The following is a 22839-nucleotide window of genomic DNA, read 5'->3' as shown; positions in this document are numbered from 1 at the left end:
CATAAAATAAAATTTGTTTTCGTGTTTACACTCACTCTTTCGAATAGATGCAAGTAAAACACAGCAGAAAATAAATAAAATCAAAGACTAGCGGTCCTGTTGCTCTATTTTCACCTGTAAAGCAGGAGTGGGGCAGGCGGAGGTTTACCCTGGTGTAGGTGAGCTGCAGCGGTCAGTTGAAGAATCTGCGAGTTTCTCTGAATTTCCCATTACGTCATAGCGCACTCCCAGTGCTTGCTTGGAAGTTTAGGGGGGGGTTTTTCCGCTGTAAAAAGAAGTTTTCTTCCCACACACAACGGACACTAATGTTTTTGTCACTCTTTATGGAATCAAACTCAAAGTAAGGTCAGTACTTCCACGCTTTAAACGCTGCACGCTCACACTCTCTCCCGCACTCGATATATGATCCACTGTTGATCTGCACACAGCTGTTGTCACGAACGTTGCACTCGCTTACGTCACTGTCATGAGACATTCTCGCAAAAAAAATCACGGTTTTAGTAACGCAGTAACGCAGCGTTCCTACGGCAAAGTAACGGTAATCTAATTACCGTTTTTGCAATAGTAATCCCTTACTCTACTCGTTACTTGAAAAGAGTAATCCACTTCCTCTCCTGATGGAGTAGGCCCTCTGCCTACTGGTGGTGGTCAGAGGGCCTGGTGGCGCCAGTGTCCGGCAGCCTCGCCTCTGTCAGTGTGCCCCAGGGTGGCTGTGGCTACAATGTAGCTTGCCATCACCAGTGTGTGAATGTGTGCGTGAATGGGTGGATGACTGGATATGTAAAGCGCTTTGGGGTCCTTAGGGACTAGTAAAGCGCTATATAAATACAGGCCATTTACCATTTACCATGGTTTTTAAAAATGACGTCATAAAATTGTGCACTGACCTGCTTCTGAAGCCAGCTTCAAGGAGCTGTTTTGAGGTTCCTACTTGAAATACATACTCTCACTAACCCCCCGACCGACACCAATTCACAATTATATAGCCTAGTAAATACTTGTCACGTCAAGACAAGTTCACAGCAGTAAGTACACTAAATAAATTACTAACAAAGCGGTTCACACATTCATAGTATGTCCATAACAGTACAAAATAATTACTTGCATCATGACATTGATTTAATGCAAGACAACACTTGCATTAAATTAAGGAGTTGTATATTGTCAAGGATTTTTGTGTTTATATACAGGGTATATAATTTAAATATCCCTATGGTGAAAACTGGGAAATGACGTTATAGTCTGAAACATTTAGTGAATGTCTAAGCTCTGACCAAAACAAAAAATAGTGGACTGTATTTTGAAAATATTACTCCGGAAGTGTACTTGTTGTCTTTCCGGCGGAAGCTGCAGACGGCGAGAATTGCAGCGGCAAACCCTAAACACACACTGGGTTGAAAAGAGCTTCTCTTATTCAGCGTTACGTGTCCTCTTGAACACAGACATGTATCGCCCGGGTGAACCTGTTCGCCAGGTGCCTCCACCGCTGCCGTTCGGACCTCCACCGCCTCACGGCCCTCCTTTTAGACCCACAGGGCCCTGCTCTGTTCCTCCTCCTGGACACTTACCCCCCAGGCCCTGTGGACCATATCCGGTCGCGGCACGAGATTATTTCCACAACAGACCGCCGAGTGGGCATTTCGTTCGTGTACGTACCCAAGACTAGGTAGTACTAGCTTAGTGGTGAAGTAACATGATTGGGAAAAGGGAGTTGGCAACCATAACGCTAGCGTACGAATTCATAGACCACTGTGAGATACAGCTCTGACACTCCTGTATGTGCGGGAGGCCTCAGTGCACAGCATGCACCTCTCATTGTGAAAGAAGTGGTTGGTTTCTGTATCCTAACTCAGTTTTTTGTGGGTAAATGCGAGTCACGTGACTGACACGAGCACGCTACACAACGTTTGGCTTCACGCTTCATAACGTTGTACTGCAAATATGTGTAGCCGTTTCTTATTAGGTCTACCATATTTAGAAATAAATTTAATATATGTATATGATCGATGCATAAAGCAATTTTGAGAATTCATAAAGTCATATGTAGTTCAGAAAAAAACAAAAACATTTTATTTAAATAAAAATAAAACACACATTGTTGGGAGGGAAACAAAGAGAAACTGGCTTATTTTTCCACTCTAACCGTGTTTACAGGCCGTTATCTGTTTTACACACTCGATCAAATAACAAATACAAAATAAAACAAAAAGCAAGTTAAGAATCATAATGTCTCTTTCAGTGGACATAAAAAAAGTCTTCGGCGTAATCTTAAGTCTTTTGTGCTATTTGGTGCATCTCAAATATATAAAAGAAATAATCCTAAAAGTAGCTATATTAATACTGAAACAAACAAGAACAGAAAGTAAAATATTCCCTCCAAACAAAACGTATAAATACGAAACATGCAATTCAGTCCATGCTCCGCCCATCTAGTTATAAAGCACCAAATCACAACAACTGTCCTGCAAGGCATGGCCAGCGACACTCCCTTTTCTGTCAATGTAAAGAACTTTAAAAACACATTAAATCCCTTAGATATGTTAATAAAAGACAAATAAGTGCAATTTTAACTGTATGTATCAGTTTTTGTACATGATAAAAGAAATCCGTCAGCGTGGGCAAGAAATAAGTGTGTAAACATGTAGAAAACATTCTGGTAGCTCACTGGCCAGACTGTCTTTTAATTATAAAACGCAAGACTTCTTTTAATCAAAGCCATTTTTTCCCCTACCACCCTAAGGCACATAGTGGAAAAAAACAGGAAAATTTCTGTCATTTAATTGTTTCTGTTACTTAATTACTTTTATCCGGTAAGTTGTAAAGGTTAAGGACATACAGTTAAAGGTCTAGCATCTACGCTGTCCAAAGACACACTGGGCTGGATTGGAGTCTTTGTCGAGCCAATTCTGTTCCCTGGTCCTTATGTTTGACAACCATGATGTAGACAGATACAGTATATAGCCTACAAATTTCTGCTAGACTAAACATCATTTTAGACAAAAGAGTGAATGAAATTTAAAAAATGTAGTTTTTGAAATGGTAAAGAAAATCAAAATGTCTTCTTAAGAAAAAAATGTTTAAACATTAACGTCTTGTGTTTCAATTTTGAAAAGTAGTCATATTCCTTATACATTTTTAATAATGTAAGCTGGCTGCAAATAACTACTAACATTCCATTTGTTACCTGCTGTCTAAAAATGACCCTCTTAAATTTATAGAGGTTGCTGGTAGAAAGACATACGAGAAAGGAAAGAAATTTTAGAAAAGGTATAAGAAATACACTGTTATCAACCCTAAAACAGCCGTAATAACTCGGAATGCTTGCAAACTTGCAGACATAATTAATCTTCTTTAATTATGTCTTGCATTGGTTAAAGGTTTTTAACCCCCGGATAAAGTACAGAAATGCTAGTCCACCTGTTTGTTTCTTTCTAAGATATGGTTGAAATGGTGCTGCTGTCTTCTGCTGATCCATTTTTTTCTGTAAAAGTAATTAGTACTTGCTAGCTTCCTATCTAATCAGCAACTGTTTATGTTTATATGTATGTATATATTAACATGGTACTTAGCTAGAGAGGGCTACTTTTGGGTCAATTCATACGCAACGTTTTCTGTCTGCTGTGGAGTACTGACAAGCGGCTGGCTTTGTGGTTAATTTGTCAGTTCCGTATGGATCAGTATTTGCTCTAACTGCTTCACATCAACAAGGGTAAGTTGGCACTTTTTTTTCTGATGAAAAACAGTCTAGATCATTTGTGAGTTGTAGTGTTTTATAGTGTCTCTGTATGTTAATTGCTAATGCTAATGACAATAACTGAGCCGTATCATGAAGTGTATCTCCAGGGAGTCTCTTGTTGCTATAAGTCAGTGTTTGGACTTCACTTTGATTAGTCTGTTCTGTTGAAATAACAAAGTCTGAGTTGACGTAGAAAAATGTTGGTGATCTCAGGAAAAGAAGTATTTAGATAGCATGACCCAACCAATAAGGTCAGCAGTGTAAGCTACTGTTGAATGAGCTTGCTGCTGTTAGATATTATTAGATCAAATGTGGAATTATGCCAAACATCATATCCTACTTAGATCATCTGACTTTAAGGAATAAAATTAATAAACCATTCTAATGCTGGGACATTCATCCCCTTTTAGATAGCAGAAACCATCTTAACAAAATGCAGCCACTACAGATCCCTTTGTGGATGTGTTAGTAAGAGCATCTAGCGTAAAAACCCAAGTAGCTCTTTATCTTCAGTAGTTTGTGTGAGATTCTTCACCGGGAGTGTGATTCTCCCTCTGTGAAGAGTTCAGCTGAGCCAGTGAACCTGGACTGCATCTGTACTGTTTTAAATGTCATGTAATAAGGTTAAACTGTTATGTAACCTGAAAACTTGTAATGGAGAAGTTAGTTATCCCCTTCTTAGGATTGTACCATTAGTTTATGTCTCTGTTTTGTGTTACCAGTGAAACATTTTTATGAACATAATATATTTTCTGATAGTGTTTATTTACTCTACATTGTTTCCCGTATTTTGCAGGATAACATTTTAAAATGAAATCGAATTGGATTTTTAAATCCTGAAGATGCACTGAAGAATTGATGGGATTTGAATTGTCCCTTATTTGCTTTTAGGAATGGGCAAATACAAGTAAATATGTTGTTGTACTGATTCATGACTTTTTTCTTAAGAAACATATAACATGTCATTTTTAGCCTTCATGTAGAGATTTGTCTTCCTTTGTACAGCAGGAAAAAAACAGTACTATCTGTGGCTGCTACTCAGTTTGACTTGGTGGAAGTTGTATGTTTGTGTGCCTACATTTATCAGAGGAAACTATTGTGTATTTTAGTTTGTTTAGTTTTACAATAGCCAAAAGTCTTGCTAAAGAAACATTTTGGAAGTTGCATGTTTTATAGTCACATGCGGTAATTGTACAAGCCAGAGTTCAAGAAGCCTTGGAAGCATTTAAACACCATTCTGATTACCATTGTGAGCACACAAGATTATGGCCATGGCTGATTTTTATAGCATTTTGATATATTTATTGTATGTGGCACATGTTACATTAGGTAATTAAGGAGCTCTGTTTTTTTTAACCTGTCACAGTGTCTTCATTTGCTTGGTTATGTTGTGACAAAATAACAAATGTATGTGTACAAAAACCTTTCAAAAAGTAAAGAAAACCTGTGTCCTGTGCTGTTTTTTTTTTTTTTTTTAAAACAATTTCATTTTTACTTTAGAAACATCAGCTAGTGTTACTAGAGTAGAGCTGGCTTTTTATGCTTTTATTGAGACTCAGCTACTCCATTTGCATCCCTTCAAAGTCACTAACTGCAGGTTGTCATTCACACAGTGGTTCAGTCACTTTTTACAGCATGTACTCTGTTCAGAATGACCTGAAAGGTGATGTTGATGCTTAGCACTGTTTACTTTATTAAAATTCCTGAGAAAATAGTTGCCACCAGTGTTGGTCAAGTTACTTGAAAAAAGTAATCAGTAACTGATTACCGATTACTTCCCCAAAAAAGTAATCCCGTTACTTTACTGATTACTTATTTTCAAAAGTAATTGTTACTTAGTTACTTTTTAAAAACACGATTTACAATCTGAAGAGGTGATAAAGCGATAGATCTTTCAGCCCAATTCTACTTTTTCTGCATAATCCATCATACAAAATGTAATCAAATGGAAAAGTCTCTTTTTAAAACTTGTTTTATTAGTTTTAATCTTTTAATTTTATGCATCAAGCAAAAATTTAATTATATGCAACATTCTCTGACTGGAAGAAATTAGTTTAACATTTAAACCTATTTTCTGCACATTCCAGCACATAAAATAAAATTTGCTTTTGTGTTTACACTCACTCTTTCGAATAGATGCAAGTAAAACACAGCAGAAAATAAATAAAATCAAAGACTCAGCGGTCCTGTTGCTCTATTTTCACCTGTAAAGCAGGAGTGGGGCAGGCGGAGGTTTACCCTGGTGCAGGTGTGCCGCGGTCAGTTGAAGAATCCGCGAGTTTCTCTGTGAGTTTCCCATTACGTCGTAGCTACTCTGTGCTTGTTTGGAAGTTTAGGGTTTTTTTTGCTGTAAAAAGAAGTTTTCTTCCCACGCACAGCGGACACTAATGTTTTTGTCACTTTTTATGGAATCAAACTCAAAGTAAGGTCAGTACTTCCACGCTTTAAACGCTGCACGCTCATACTCTCTGCACTCGATATGTGATCCATTGTTGATCTGCACACAGCTGTTGTCACGAACGGCGCACTCGCTTACGTCACTGTCGTGAGACATTCTCGCAAAAAAAATCATGGTTTTAGTAACGCAGTAACGCAGCGTTCCTACGGGAAAGTAACGGTAATCTAATTACCGTTTTTGCAATAGTAATCCCTTACATTACTTGTTACCTGAAAAAAGTAATCAGATTACAGTAACGCATTACAAGTAACGCGTTACTGCCCATCTCTGGTTGCCACACAACCCCACTCACATTTAACTAATAATAATCTGTATGGACAGTTCCAGTCTGGTTTTCACCCCTCCCATAGCACTGAAACAGCACTTATAAAAATAACCAATGATCTTCTTATGGCAGCTGACTCCGGTTTACTTTCCATTCTTATTTTCCTCGATCTGAGTGCTGCTTTCGACACTATTTCTCACTCTATACTTCTCAGTAGGCTAGCCTCTATCGGTCTCTCCCATACTCCACTAGCCTGGTTTAAATCATACCTGTCTGATCGCACTCAGTTCATTCAACTCAAATCCTTTACTTCTCAGCCCTTTCCTCTGACCACTGGTGTGCCCCAGGGATCTGTCCTGGGGCCCCTTCTTTTCATTATCTACCTTCTACCGCTTGGACATATTTTCCGTAAATACAATATCCATTTTCACTGTTATGCCGATGACACCCAGCTTTATCTGTCCACTAAACCTGATTCTGCTCTTCCCCCATCCTCCCTTACCCTCTGTTTAGCTGAACTAAATTCATGGTTCTCTTCTAATTTTCTCAAACTCAATAGTAATAAATCTGAGCTCCTCTTGGTGGGCACTAAATTAACATTATCCAGAACCAACAGTTTCTCTATTACTATCGATAACTCACCGGTCTTCATTTCTTCCTCTGTGAAAAGTTTGGGTGTCATCCTCGACTTTATCTTTCAATTCACACATTAATAATGTTACTCGGTCTGCATATTTTCAATTGCGCAACATTAATCGTCTCCATCCTTTTCTCAACCCACATGCTAATGCCATTCTTGTCCATAGCCTTGTTACTTCCCGGATTGATTATTGTAATTCACTTCTTTTTGGTCTTACTCAAAAATCCATCCACAAGCTCCAACGCGTCCAGAACTCTGCTGCCCGTATCATCACCAGGACCCCTTCTGTCCACCACATCACTCCTGCCTTGCAGCAGCTTCATTGGCTCCCGGTCAAATATCGCATCAATTTCAAAATACTCTTGTACACATTTAAGGCTATTCATCATCTCTCTCCTCCATATCTCTCTGATCTGGTTAAGATCACCGCCCCATCTCGTTGTCTCAGATCTTCTTCTTCCCTTTCACTCTCCGTCCCTTCCCCCCATCTTGCAACCATGGGCAGCAGGACTTTCAGCTGCTCTGCTCCACGACTCTGGAATTCCCTAAATCCTGATTTAAGAAATATCTCTTCCTTCTCACTCTTTAAGTCCAAACTCAAAACCCACTTGTACAAAATAGCTTATCCCACATAACCTCTCCACTCAGCTATTTTATTTGTTTATGTCTTATCCTTTTATGTTGCTTTTATTCTACCGTGTACAGTGACCTTGAGTGTTTTGAAAGGCGCTTTCAAATAAAATTTATTATTATTATTATTATTATTATTATTATTAGTCTGGTGAGATTATTTTTCTCTGCAATTCATGAATAGGCATGTTACTGAACTTGCATTTGAACAAGAAGATGTGATACAGAGTTTCCTCCATGAAGAATTTTCCTCATCTTAAAATGAAACATGAACCTTTTAAAGTAGACCAAAAGTTTCACATTTCCATGGTGGTTAGCTAGGGCCTTGTATCTTAATTGCAAAATCCTAACTCTGATATGCTGAGACAGGCAGGATTCACATGGATGAATTTCTGGCTTCAACACTCTTATTTGCCTTGAATTGGGTAACATCATGCATCGCTGATCTAAATTACAGATCAATTGCTTTGCTTTGTCTGTACTATAAGTGGAGAGACATTCAAGATCTGAAGCACCAGTGCAGACATTCAACAGTCATGATTATTCACTTGTGATTTGTGCAGTTTGGCATCTAAATGTAAGAAATAAGTTATTCATTGCAGTGAATAATCACCCTGTCGTATTTGAACAAAATTACTCCGAGGAAGGCACCTCGGCTGATGTTAAAGGCTAATCAAAGCTTGGCTAGCTTGCCTTGTGATGATTGGTTACTATTGCTATGACATTTGTGCCAGCAAAGTTACCCCCAAACATCAGGAAAGCTTATGTCAAACGTTGGAAGCAATGCATTGATGTGAATCCTGCCTTGACTTACACAGGTGATAATACTGCAAGGGTTGACTCAGCTAAACAAACTTTAACTGACTATAACTATAACTGATTCTTCTTCACAAAAAGAAGAACCTCACTGCTTAGTACTCATCTATGTAAAGCTCCAAAAGGAGCCACTCACTGCATTCAGATCTGCTGTAAAAGCTTTGCTATTCTAACATTAAGATAAGTAAAAGACTATATAAGCAAAGACACAGTTGTTATGGAACAAATGCAGACTAACTGAAACGTAAAATTAAAGTTTTATATTGTCAAGAATAAACAGTGAATAGTTTAGAGCAAATACTCTCAAAAGTTGGAACATTATTTTACCCTGGCAGCTTAAGTTGCCGTCACACTGGAAACGATTCCCTCATTGCATATTTACTTTGAAGCTGACGACTGGTCACTTAGTAGAATGCCGGGAAGTTGAGAGATGTTTCTTGGGTCCTGCTCGCTTTGAGTCACCAGCTGTTATTTTCCCCGTACTTGCTCGACGCGACTTTCTATGGTCTCTGGTTGTTACATCAGTGTAAATTGTTTCCAGTATGGATGCAGCTTCAGTCTACAAAAAAAAAGACAGGCTTGACACTTGACGCAAGTAGTAAAAGCATTAATCCACTCTGTAGCAATAGTGACAGTTATACTCTGTGCTCTACATAGAATAAAAACTGTCAAAATTACTATGGGTTGCAAGATGAGGCAGGTCAAACATAGGCTGTTGTAAGATTTTGTAAAAAAATTCTAAAATAAGCTAATAATTACCTGTTGTGACCAGACCACTTAAATGGCTAATCTTTTGTTTTTAAATGGAAAACCTTCTAAGTGCAATCATTTAGTGTGATAAACCAAAACTGCATGGGCTTGACCATTTTTAGATAAATACTATCATTTGGGAAATGTCTATTTAAAATCTCTTTAGAAGTTATTCCATACAAAATAAAAAATGCCATAGATAATCTTCTGCAGTTATAACCTGTACAGCACTATAACATGAAATCTTAATGCTCTCAGCCCCACTGTAGCAGCTTCTCCATAGACCGTAGTACACCAATTGCTTTGGGAGGAAGCCAGCAGATTGTTACTCCTGCTGAACCATCAACACATCCGGTACCACAGTGGAATCCCCCTCCAGTGGAACGTCATTCTCTAGATAATAGGTCTGTGTGTGTGTTTGTGTGTGTTTCTGTCATTGAAATAGTGTGTATAAGTCAAAGTTTCAGCATTAAAATATTCTTTTGTTTGTAACACATGTTTGTTTCCAGTGACCGTGCTGGTGAGGAATTCCTGAGATGCATTGCAGCCAACAAACCTCTCCCAAACTATCTGAAAGGCAACATGGCATACAACCTGGCTGACGCATTTAAGTCAGCTAGTATCTTGAAAGAAGCAGTCAAATCAGACCTTGAATTCCAGAAGCATGTGCCTAGAAGCAAGAGCCGTAGTCGAAGCAGAAGCCGAGGCAGGTCTCGAGCCAAGAGTCGCGGTCGAAGCAAAAGCAGAGTACGCAGCCGAAGCAGGGGAAGAAGCAAAACTCAAGCCTGTGGGAAGAGTCGAGCTAGAAGCAAAAGTAGGGCTCGCAGTAGGAGTCGGAGCAACAGTCGAAGTGAGAAAAAAAGTCATGTACGGAGCAAGAGTCGAGCAAGGCGATCCAAGTCACGAAGTAGCAGTAGTGAAAAGAGCCGAGGCAAAGGCAAAAAGAAAAACAGGAGCCCCGGACTCATCACTGTCAACAGCAGTAATAATCTGCCAGGAAATAGTCTATTAGAAGGATTGAAGCTGGTTATGAGCAGCCAAGATTTGGAAGATCACCTGCCATCTCTCAAAGATATCATCCTCACTATTAAGGTAGAGCTTATTACTTATTCCACAAGTTATGCTAAGATCATTGTTTTGCTGGACCAAATTGAAACCAGCTGCATTGTAATAAAAAAATCAACATTAAGAGTTCACAACAACAAACCCTAACATTATAGTAATGTTTGCCAAGTACTAGTATGATTTAGCATTTGTAAGTCATTAATTAGTGTATTTTTTTGTTTGTTTTTAAATTAAGACAATCTTGCAGTGCAAAACAGAATTCTCTGACATGCTTTATGTAACTTGATCTAAAAATGACATTGTGTATGGAAGTAACTAGTAATTGATAGAGATTTCAGCAGCATTATTTATATATATATATGTATTTATAATATAAAGAAATTATCAAATTCTATGTAAAATGTCTTTAAGTAGAAGTGCATATGTCAAGTCAAGTAAAATTCTTGTAATTGCAGAAGCTGTTTTTAGGAAAATAAGACTTTTCAGTGAAACCTGTACAAATTATGTGCTGTATCTACCCTGCATGTTACATTGGGACAATACTATTACAAATTGCTATTATATTTAAATAATAGCAGCTTAAATTAATAGGAGCTTAAATTGAAATTACTTAACACAGCACATAGACGTCTCGGACATTGGCAGTTGTAAATGTTAAAAGCTATAGTTTATAATGGCGAGGTTTCAATATAGGCCATATGATCCAGGAAAGAATGTTAGTCTTAAGTTAAAGCATGTAACAGTGCACTGGAGCTTGAGGTTTTTAGTTGGTGTTTATGCTGAACTTATTTATGCTGAAATGAGAATTACATTGACCTACAAAGGCTCGTGGGTGAACAATTGATTGCTTTAGCCCTGAACCTTTAAACTGAGCAGTATAATTGTGAGCAGCCACAAATTCAGTGTATCTAATTGTGATTTCTTCTACACAGGCTCCAGATGAGGGCAAAAAAGTTGAGTGTGTATCTAATGAGCCTACACACATGGAACATGACAGTCAAGACAGTTTATCAATGCTGGAAAAGGAAAGCATGCTGCTTCCGCATGAAAGAGTTGGTGGTGATTTCTCATGGCTTCAAGGACAAAGTCAAGAAGATGCTGCATACCAGAAAGCTAATGAACTTGAAGATGAAGAGTCTTTCTTGTATGGGAATGAACCAGCTTCCCAGATTAATGAAAAGGCCAAACTACAGAAAGAGAGTAGTTCCCTTTCCACTCGTTGTGGACATCTTCTTGATCCAAATCAGTCCCTGCAGTTGGCTTCTTCAACTTTAGTCCACTCCAATCTGGACAACATGGAATATGAGAAAATCAAGACCATATTAAAAAGCCTGGGTTCATCAAGTGAGATCAAGGTGAAGACGCAGGGTCAGAATGAGCAGGAGTCATCTCCTACACTTGTCAATTCAGACAAAGCAGCAGCAACTTTAGCATTGCCAGCACTCAATAACCCAAATGTACGTCAGGCTCTGGAGTCTCTGCAATCTCTGATCAAAGGTGAGAGATTTCTATTAAATGAAAGATTCAGCATAGTTTACTCATGCTACTGAGTTCTATTTTTTTCAGTATTTTGTGTTATTAACGATAACAGTTGTTTGATTTACTTCATTATGGCAGATTATGAGTTACACATAACATACTTTTAAATTTTAAACCTGAAATTGTATGTTATTTGACTTGTCTGTGAATACAAACCATATGCAGTGTATTTAAAATAAACATAGATAATTTCAAAAGATGCACTAGTTAATGGACTACTGTTTTCAGGACTTGAGTTTGGCATTTAGCTAACTTCGTCTTTTGTTTTTGAACCAGAAGGGATTTGGATTTTATATTGGAGGAAGAGTGGAGATGCCCAGAATCCATGTTTTTTTGAAGTCCAGTATCCACAGTTACTGATAATTTGTGGTGCCGCTTCATCTTCCAGTGTTTGTAGTGATTGATCCACTGTGTTTTATCAACTCCATTTTCAGTACAGAAGATTGTACAGCACTATCTCACAAGTGTTATGGAGATGCTGGTTTCTTTTACCAACAGGACCTCTATCTAACGACAGTGCCAAAATTACTAAAATGATTTTCTGATCTGTTTATAAAGTAAACAGTAATAACATACTGTTACTTTATTTAACAGCATGTTATTGGTCAGCTAACTCATCTGACGCTAACCCCATAGAGCAGCGGTGCCCAACCTTTTTTGCGCCACGGACTGGTTTAATATCAGACAATATTTTCACGGACCGGCCTTTAAGGTGTCGCGGATAAATACAACAAAATAAAATGAAAAGGCCAAGACAAAACTGTGGTATTTTGTAAATATAGTAATAAACACTAATTCACTGTGTAATTGTGTAACTTTATTAGCAGCGTCCTCCTGAAATGCTCCAACAAATTTGAGAGTAACATAGTCCTCTGTGCCACTTGCTCTCGCGTAAATATTTCTTTCAAAATAAGACACACAACTACAACACGGGAAAAGACCCAGGGAAACAGAGTTAACGATAAAAACCCTGAAAACCATACATTTCACAACCAAACCTCAAATCTTGCGGCCCGGTACCAAACGACTCATGGACTTGTACCGGTCCGAGGCCCAGGGGTTGGGGACCGCTGCCATTGTTATATTTATATAACATACAGACGAGGTAAAGGGTGCTCAGGCTCCTAAACACGTGCTTAACTTTTGGTGAAAGAGTCTTGGTTTTCTTTTTTTCTGTTTTCTTTGAACTCTTCTTTTTCCAGGGTGGAATGATTGTACAGCATACATTTTTAATTACTTTAAAAAACAAGAATTGGGTGCACAAGTTTAAATTTATTTTGAATTTTCTTTAAACCACACTGTGTTAACATTGTACATACAGGCTCAAATATATACGTCCCCACTAATATTTGGTTAACCGTCCCTTAGCAAATTGCACCTTGACCTGATGCTTTTAGTACCCATTAACAAGCTTCTGGCGTAATCCTGGCTAGATATTTGACTAGTCTTCTTCTAGCTGCTGATCTGAGGAAATGTAAAAGAGGAAAGATTTTGGAGGTTGTAGTCCTCCTTCATTATTCCAGCCACTTTGTGCAATGTACCAGTACAACTGTTTCATGTGAGTGGGACAGTTTGCGTGTTCTTTTTATTCTTGGCTGTGCTGACATATCCAAATAACTTGTACTTATTTATAATTGTTTGAATTGATGATTCTGGAATGTGTAGTTGTTTAGAAATGTCTCCGTGAAACATCCCCTGCATGTGTAAATCTACAATTATCCATCATAGATCTTCACAGAGTTCCTTAGACTTTTCCAGTGTTCTAGACATCGGTCAATACCATGACTGCTGGCAACCAACTTTTTATGCTGGAAAAGAGAAACTACCAATTGTAGTCAACTGGTAGTTTTGACAAGTCAATAGGTAAAAGCCTTGTCAAGTTAAGATTCTGTAGAACCCTCAGCACCACTTATTAAAACATAGTGAAGTGAATGTATAGATTTAAGCATACATATAGTTTTTGCACTTTGTAGATTAGAGACAATCCATCAATTTAAACTTAGGAACCAAATTCTTGTTTTAAGTAATATAAGGTGTTGTACAATCAGTCCACATTGGAAAAGGGTTAGGGTTAAGACTCAAGTGACTACTGTGACTACAACTGTAAATGTGCATACTTTTCAGATGTTAGACATTTCTGTATTGTAAATGCTTTTTGATTGATATGAGGAAATATTCTATAAGTCTGAGGTACTGGATTTCTGATTTTCACATGCTGTTAGCCATAGTCATTGATATTAAAACAAAATAAGCTATTTCACTTTGTTTAATGAATAGGAATGAAATAGGAAATATATATGTAAATTTATCCCCTTTAAATCAAGTAAAAACAAGAATATTTTTACCAAATTATCAGTTTTTTAAAATAGACTCATAAAGGGTAACTTTTGCAGTGGACATGAAAGGGGAAAATGGGAGAAAATTATAAAGATCAGACCTTTTTCTTGTAGCAGTCTGTAATGAGTTTTATTTAAGCAGTGAAGTTGGGCATTTTGATATGGGAGTCTGTGGAGATTGAGTTGCTTTTGGAGGCATCCATGAAACTGCATTTTCTGGCTCCCTGAAATTTGCTTCCTTTTTAAAAAAAATCCTGAAAGGGAATTGGGAAAGACCAAAAAAAATAATGGTTTAAGTAAACCATTGTTTTTTGTATATATTTAAGCATATATACGCATGCTTAAATATATACTTCACTCTCTTTTAATCCAGTTTCTGGGTAACTAAACTATAATGATTTGCTAATTATCACACGTTTTGCATTAGATTTTTACCGAGGTAAAATTCTTTCACTGTGTTGCTGGTGTGGTTGTGATTTTTTTTTCTTTTTCTTTTTTAATGAAAGAGGTCATAAAACATTTTAAATTTCATTAGGTCAGCCATGAAGAAACTTATAGAACGCCCAGCATTATTGTTGCCTGAGGGATGGCAACAAGCACAAAAGTCTGCTTGTGTGAAACGAAGAGACTTGTATGACAGCTATTTACCCAGCTGATGTCACCTGGTCTGATGTCTTAGACCTCTGTTATTATTCTTTTATACTTTTATTAGTGAAAGCATAGTTATACATTAATTACCGTTAATCTTTGATCCTTCAGCTACAAAGGAGAAACGAACAAAAAGTGACTGCGCATCTCAAGCATCTGATAAACATAAGGTGAATTTTCAAACATAATTTGTGTAATGAAGTGCGATACAGGAAAAAATGCTAAAGCACCCGCTTATTTTGAAATTCGAATGTGTTTCACAGGAGGGTGACAGTGAGGAAAGGAAGAGAGAGAAACAAGAGAAAGTAAATAAAATGGAGTCTTTGGCCAAAGAACTGGATGAACTGTTAAAACAAGATGGTAATGTAGTGTTCTTTGTTTATTTCCATTTTGTTGTCTCCCACAGTCTAAAATATTCCTTACACTTAAATACTTTTCTTCTCCATTTGCAGGACTGGGTTTTATAACTCCAGTTACTGGCTTTTACTGCCAGAACTGTGAGGAGTTCATTGGAGATTTGAAGTCTGCTGAAAACCATGCAGCTATCCGCCATCATAGTAACTCTATTGTGAGTACCCATTGTACATAACTCATTATGGATGAGGCACATGATACTCTACATTCTTTTGAAAAACATAAAAGGATAAGTATGTAACCGATTTCAACTTGGCTGACATCTTTTTCACATAGTCAACGTGCTCCTTGCATATACAGAAAAAAAATGTTCAATGATTTTCAGTTATATTTGATTTAAATAGGATCATAACCCTTCAACTTCATGACTACATATTTAAAGGTTTTAATGCCACTTGTGCTTATGTTTCATGTTACTCACCAAAACACACTGTGTGTATCTTTGCATGTTGCTGGAGCTATTAATTCTATGAAAAAAACCCCAGATGGAGTAGCCCTGCACCAACATTTTTGCCAGTGCAATTCACCAGTTGCGATTTTCTTTCTTTCAAATTTCCTTCTAAGGAAATCAAACAGCTCAGAACAGTTGCGTCATTACATACACTCATCATGACCATGTCTTGATAATTTTGGATTTTTTGGTGATTTCTTTGAGCTGTTCTTTTTCCAGGTTAGACTGATTCTGCAACATATATCTTGAGTGATTTTAAAAAACAAGAATTGGATACACGAGTTTGAATTTATTTAGGATTTTCTATCATCCACACAGGGTCAAAAGTATACATATAGGCTCAAATATATGCATATACTCAAAAATTTTAATGAGTGGCGTCAAAAGTTCTACAGTATATTAGTTAGTAATAAAAGTATATATTAACTTAGTAATAAAAAAAGAAGTGTATGTGTATTGCACACTGTTATTATTGCACATTAATTATAATGCACCTTGTTATAAATATAAATATTATTATTGTTAGTTTTTTTTACCATTGTTACCTCCCTCCCAAAAAAGTCCAGGGAGGTAGCCAATCAGGTCAGCTATTTGCATTGATCAGGGCTATTGCCCTGTTGTAAAAGCTGTCCTTGAGTCTATTTGTTTGGGACCTCAGCAGCCTGAACCTCCTGCCGGACGGCAGCAGCTTAAACACCCGGTGTCCTGGGTGTGTGCAGTCCTGTAGGATGCTGTGTGCCCTCTGGAGACAGCTCCTCCTTCAGGTCCATTTTTTCTAAGGATTCTCAGAAAGTGGAGACGCTGTTGGGCCTTCTTTAAAACCACAGAGGTGTTAGGTGTGTCTATGTGCACACCCAGAAACTTGAAACTGGAGACCCTTTCCACACACTCCCCGTTGATGCTGACAGGCTGCAGCTCAGACTTCCTCCTTCCAGGTGAGAGATGGTGGTGTGGAGCGTTGTAGCAATGGCATCTTCAGTTTATCTGTTAGCTCTGTATGTGAAATGGAGCAGGTCGAGTGTGGGTGGCAGGCAGGACATGATGTGACGTCGGACCAGTTTCTCGAAGCACTTCATTATAACAGGTGTTAGAGCAACTGGTCAGTTGTCGTTGAGGCTGCTAATGTTAGTACGCTTTGGCAGTGGGACAATTGTAGCTGACTTTAGGCACGGCAGGATGCAGGACTGGGACAGTGAACTGTTGAAGATCTTAGTGAAGACCCCAGCCAGCTGGTCTGCACACTCTTTTAGGACCCTTGTGGTTACCCCATCTGGTCCGGCGGCCTTCCTGGGGTTCACTGCCCTCAGTGTGCGCCTCACCTCATATTCCTGCACTATGAGGCTTGGGCTGCTACTGCTGTCCAATGTTTCTACTGCTTCTGCCTCTGGTCCCTTCACTTAAAGCGTGCGAAGAAGTGGTTCAGCTCCTCTGCAAGCACCGCGTTACCCTCAGTCAACGTGGTATTGCAGGGGCTTGTAGTGCTGAACTCCCTGCCATACCTGTCGTGAGTTGTTGTTGCTGAAGTGGTCTTCGATCCTTCTCTTGTACGCTGCCTTGGCCTCTCTGATGCCTCTTTTCAACTCAGATCTGGCTGCACTGTAATGCATACCATCGCCGGATCTAATCTAGTCTATTGACTTCTCATTACTGTTCATGATTGACTACGACTGATAGCCTCTCTTTGCTACCATAAAAACAATTAGTTTTACAACAGTCATTATACTGATCAATACTCAGAACCAATGTTCCCCCTAAGTTGCGTGCGTGCGCAGTTGCGCACTGCTGGCACGGTCTCTGCACACAGAAAATCTGCATTGCGCAAAAAGAAATCTAACCTGAATTGAAATGAAAATAAATACGTTAACAATTCTGTTTTGCAGTGTTAGTGTTAGTAAATGACTGGCTGCTCCAGTATGGCAGCCACCTTATCCCATAGTCGAGCCAATGATGCGATTCACATTCATATACAGTGGGGCAAAAAAGTATTTAGTCAGCCACTGATTGTGCAAGTTCCCCCACTTAAAATGATGACAGAGGTCAGTAATTTGCACCAGAGGTACACTTCAACTGTGAGAGACAGAATGTAAAAAAAAAAATCCATGAATGCACATGGTAGGATTTGTAAAGAATTTATTCGTAAATCAGGGTGGAAAATAAGTATTTGGTCACCTCAAACAAGGAAAATCTCTGGCTCTCACAGACCTGTAACGTCTTCTGTAAGAAGCTTTTCTGTCCCCCACTCGTTACCTGTATGAATGGCACCTGTTTGAACTCATCATCTGTATAAAAGACACCTGTCCACAGCCTCAAACAGTCAGACTCCAAACTCCGCCATGGCCAAGACCAAAGAGCTTTCGAAGGACACCAGGAAAAGTATTGTAGACCTGCACCAGACTGGGAAGAGTGAATCTACAATAGGCAAGCAGCTTGGTGTGAAAAAATGAACTGTGGGAGCAATCATCAGAAAATGGAAGACATACAAGACCACTGATAATCTCCCTCGATCTGGGGCTCCATGCAAGATCTCATCCCGTGGGGTCAAAATGATCATGAGAACGGTGAGCAAAGATCCCAGAACCACACGGGGGGACCTGGTGAATGACCTGCAGAGAGCTGGGACCGAAGTAACAAAGGTCACCATCAGTAACACACTACAGCGGCAGGGAATCAAATCCCGCAGTGCCAGACGTGTTCCGCTGCTGAAGCCAGTGCATGTCCAGGTCCGTCTGAAGTTTGCCAGAGAGCACATGGATGATACAGCAGAGGATTGGGAGAATGTCATGTGGTCAGATGAAACCAAAGTAGAACTTTTTGGTATAAACTCAACTCGTCGTGTTTGGAGGAAGAAGAATACTGAGTTGCATCCCAAGAACACCATACCTACTGTGAAGCATGGGGGTGGAAACATCATGCTATGGGGCTGTTTTTCTGCCAAGGGGACAGGACGACTGATCCGTGTTAAGGACAGAATGAATGGGGCCATGTATCGTGAGATTTTGAGCCAAAACCTCCTTCCATCAGTGAGAACTTTGAAGATGAAACGAGGCTGGGTCTTCCAACATGACAATGATCCAAAACACACCGCCCGGGCAACAAAGGAGTGGCTCCGTAAGAAGCATTTGAAAGTCCTGGAGTGGCCTAGCCAGTCTCCAGACCTCAACCCCATAGAAAATCTGTGGCGGGAGTTGAAAGTCCGTGTTGCTCGGCGACAGCCCCAAAACATCACTGCTCTCGAGAAGATCTGCATGGAGGAATGGGCCAAAATACCAGCTACTGTGTGTGCAAACCTGGTAAAGACCTATAGTAAACGTTTGACCTCTGTTATTGCCAACAAAGGTTATGTTACAAAGTATTGAGTTGTATTTTTGTTATTGACCAAATACTTATTTTCCACCCTGATTTACGAATAAATTCTTTACAAATCCTACCATGTGGATTCATGGATTTTTTTTTCACATTCTGTCTCTCACAGTTGAAGTGTACCTCTGGTGCAAATTACTGACCTCTGTCATCATTTTAGGTGGGGGAACTTGCATAATCGGTGGCTGACTAAATACTTTTTTGCCCCACTGTATACGCAGCTAGTCAACGTCGTTGACAGGCTATGACAGCATCCTTATGTGCCGACACCGGTGTTTTAGCTAGCAAAGCGGCGTGGCTGATGTGGAGTGAAGCCACGTTAATGACAACGTGAACAACCATTGGAGATGTGAGCAGGACAGACGGAACAATCGACGGAAAAAGTGTGGACTTTATACCAGTTTTTAAACTGTGCTGAAAACACGTAAAACCAGAGTTATGATAAAAATATGCAATGTTTGTTTTTTTCTTGAATCCTATCGTTGTCTATATTTACTGGAAAAAGAAACAGTAATAACGGTGTTTTATAAGGAAAGCGCTCGAAAGCACTCTCCCCCTGTGAGCAAAAACAAAACACAAAACCACCCCCGCGCCCCTCGCCTTTCCTATTGGTGGAAACATGTACGATGTGGACCAATCAAAAAATGATATGGCAACAAGGCATTTAGTTGTTTAGGAAGGGAGGAAGTTTTAGGAGTGACGGCGGTGTTTTGAGATGTGAGAGATTTGCGACGTTTAGCGCAAATCTTGTGTAGTCAGTGTGTAGTGTAGTCAATAGTTTTGTTGTGTGTGTCAGAACAATGAAGCGACTGCTGAATGTTACAGGTGTTACAGCAGTGATACATCTCCTGTTGTTAGGCCTGCAGGTATCAGGCTGTTGTTCTCCTTTATCTCATAGTGGACAGAAATTATTTTTTGGAGTGGCAGAAATAATTTGTGTGGCATCAGATTTGATGCAGAACAGCTGATTGTTCTGTAAATAGTTTGAAATGTTTATTTTAAAAACCACCTTGGCTGCATTTTTAGGTAAACCGCTGCAAAAAACTTTGTTTTTTGAAAAACTCAGTTACTTTTTTGAAGAAGTAACTATATAATTAATTGCACAACATTGGCCATTATATACTGTATTTTGCAGACAGAGTGACAGGACTCTCTCCCAGAGCACAGACTCATACTCATAATACAAGTCAGAGCTTTATAAAAACAAAATAAAACAAAGTTGTAAAACTTTGGTTTTGTTTTGTTGTTTCCAATAGTGTTAACATACTACACAGGTCATGAACAAGATTTTTTTTTAATTTTCACTGTAAGTGGGCTAAAGCACTTAGAATAGAATAGAATAGAATAGAATAGAATAGAATAGAATAGAATAGCCTTTATTGTCATTGTACAGAGTACAACGAAATTGGAGTGCCACTCCCTTGGTGCAAGATAAATAATAAATATAAATGTAAAATATAAAAAGTACAATAAAATAATCGCAAGTACTCAAACAATAGTAAGTACGATATATACAGGATAGCAGCATTAATATAATGACAGTATGAATAGCAGCATAATATAATGGCAGTGACGGTATGGTATAGCTAAGCAGGTTCAATTGATTTTGTGCTTAATGCTGTAATTTGATTATTTTGATAAACCACGTGACTTGGATGGATTTGATGCTGGCGTGACCACAGTGCACACGTCTGCTGTTGCTCACAGTGGTCCAACGGGCCTCTCAGGGAGTTTGTGTGTTCGCTCAGACACAGAAAGAATTAGAGGGAACATTGCTCAGAACAAGGGTTAAAGTTCAAGCAGCCAAGTGAAAATCTAAGACAGATAATTAGAAATGTCCAACTTGGAACATGTCTTGGAGTAATTTTTAAACAAGTACAGATTCCAAGGTCATTGATCCAAATTGTTTTTTGCAAGTACCCAGATGTGTCACTACTTTGAAAGGGGCTAGAAGCACACCCAAACCATCACCCTCAGATAAAATCTGGACACAACTCTGTGTTCCAACAGGATAAGGATCCTGAAAATTTGTGGACTGTGCTTAAAATGTAGGTCGAACCCAATCTGCAAAGAAGAGTGGTCAGATATCCAGTTATTATGCGCTAAACTAGTTGATGGTTGCCAAAAGTCAGTTGTAACTTGCTACGGGGCATTTAATCAAAACTTAGTAGGGGTGTGTATAATTTTGACCCTGTTTGGAATAAAGAAAAAAATCCAGTTGTGGACCCAGTTCTTGTTGTTTAAATGAATCAAAGTTGGAAAAGGAGCAGTTCTAAGAAATTATTAAAAGCCTAAAATATACTATGATGAATGTATATAAACCTCTGACTACAGTTATATAACTAACCGCATATACAAGCTTGAATCTAAAAATTTTGTTTTCACAATGAAAAAAACTTTACACTTATCCCAAAACTGTTTATGTTCAATCCCCCCTCGTGTATTTGTAGGCAAAAGAACAGACGGACAGGCACTCTAAAGACATCAAAGGACACCCACATCATTACAGTCCCTCCAGTAATCGACACCCTGACCCCCCAGACAGGAGAGATCACAGGGGTTATGGTTACCGCGGGGATTCAGGAAACCACCGGAATAGCACAGACCATCTACGGAATTGGAAGGATGGCAAAGATTTCAGAAGCCGATACCATGATGATGACCACAAAAGTCACAAGGATAGAGATAAAAACATCTTCTTGAAAGAGGAAATGAAAAAGGAGCGAATGTTTATAACAGTCTCCGATGGACTGACACCTTCAACTTCTAACATCAGGGTCAAGGAGGAGGTGGACAAGGAGAAGGCCACTGGAAGCCATGGTAAAGTTAAAGCGAAAGACCTAGAATCATCCAAGGAAAAGAAAGGCAGCATTGAAAATGATCAATACAGTGATAGCACTGATGATGACGGAAAATCACCTAAAACAAAAAAGAATAAAAAGAAAAAGAAGAAGAAGGAGAAGGAGAAAAAGAATAAGAATAAGAAACAGAAGGAGAAGTCTTAGGTGTTATTTTGTCCTTGTCATATAACTCTGGGATGATGGTAGCAGCTTATTTCTGGACTGATTTTCTAACATAGTTTTCTCACTTTCTTTTCCTCCACCCAATTGTTTTTTGTTACTGTCATTAGAAGAGGAAGGTAGACCTCAGAGTGATTCATCATGTATGAAGGAATAGACTGATATGTTAGGAAGCACGTTTGTTGGTGGTCTTTCTCTAAAAGAAGATTAGTATTACTTTTGTCTTTGTGTATCTAGTACAGTGGTCTTTACCTCACTTAGAACTAAGATTGAATTTTCTCAGTTAATTCAGGTATTTTTCCCCCACTTCAGACAGCGTGTTTGCTCGGTCAAATTAATTCTCATGTGGAATGAAATGTTCTCATGTGTTCCTCAGTAAACAGGCAAACAAAAACCTTTTCCAAGACGTCTGTTCCTTTTACACATTCTGCACAGTTTTCAGCACTGTATTAAAGTCTGCCACGTTTCAGGTATGGCATCACATCTTGGTTCTATTTTTTAATTAAATGTTCAATAAAATAAGCAGTAAGAAAATAAGCAGTAAGAAATTTTTTTCATTTCATTGGACCAACAGCATTGTAGTTTTAGAAAAGGTATACATGTATCTGACATCTTGTATTCATTTTGATCTCAAATAAAGACGTAAAATAAACAAATGTGTACTATTCCTTAGTTTTTGGGGTTTTCTTTCTTGATTTTATGTTTGATATT

General features: G+C 38.6%; 1 protein-coding gene across 1 annotated transcript; it reads left to right on the top strand.

Moving 5' to 3' along the window:
- Positions 1-1348: 1348 nt before the first annotated feature.
- On the top strand, positions 1349-22784 carry LOC147315452 (uncharacterized). Its single transcript, XM_086258268.1, has 8 exons — positions 1349-1648; positions 9554-9699; positions 9805-10387; positions 11293-11857; positions 14995-15053; positions 15147-15243; positions 15336-15451; positions 21559-22784. Exons 1-8 carry the CDS (start codon positions 1445-1447, stop codon positions 22111-22113), a joined length of 2325 nt encoding a protein of 774 aa, XP_086114394.1. The 5' UTR covers positions 1349-1444; the 3' UTR covers positions 22114-22784.
- Positions 22785-22839: the final 55 nt, after the last annotated feature.

Source organism: Aulonocara sp. 'chitande type north' Nkhata Bay, linkage group LG13 (assembly GCF_057382095.1).
Source record: "Aulonocara sp. 'chitande type north' Nkhata Bay isolate Kocher_YH1m ecotype deep benthic linkage group LG13, A_spYH_male_GT1.1, whole genome shotgun sequence".
Classification (NCBI taxonomy): domain Eukaryota; kingdom Metazoa; phylum Chordata; class Actinopteri; order Cichliformes; family Cichlidae; genus Aulonocara; species Aulonocara sp. 'chitande type north' Nkhata Bay.
The sequence above is the reverse complement of the archived record's forward strand: the minus strand, read 5'-3'. Positions and strand labels throughout refer to the sequence as shown.

Coding starts and splice junctions, on each gene's coding strand:
- LOC147315452 (XM_086258268.1), top strand. CDS start 1,445: ATGTATCGCCCGGGTGAACCTGTTCGCCAGGTGCCTCCACCGCTGCCG. Junction 1,649..9,553: donor CGAGTGGGCATTTCGTTCGT/GTACGTACCCAA, acceptor TAATGCTCTCAG/CCCCACTGTAGCAGCTTCTC. Junction 11,858..14,994: donor TCTGCAATCTCTGATCAAAG/GTGAGAGATTTC, acceptor TTGATCCTTCAG/CTACAAAGGAGAAACGAACA.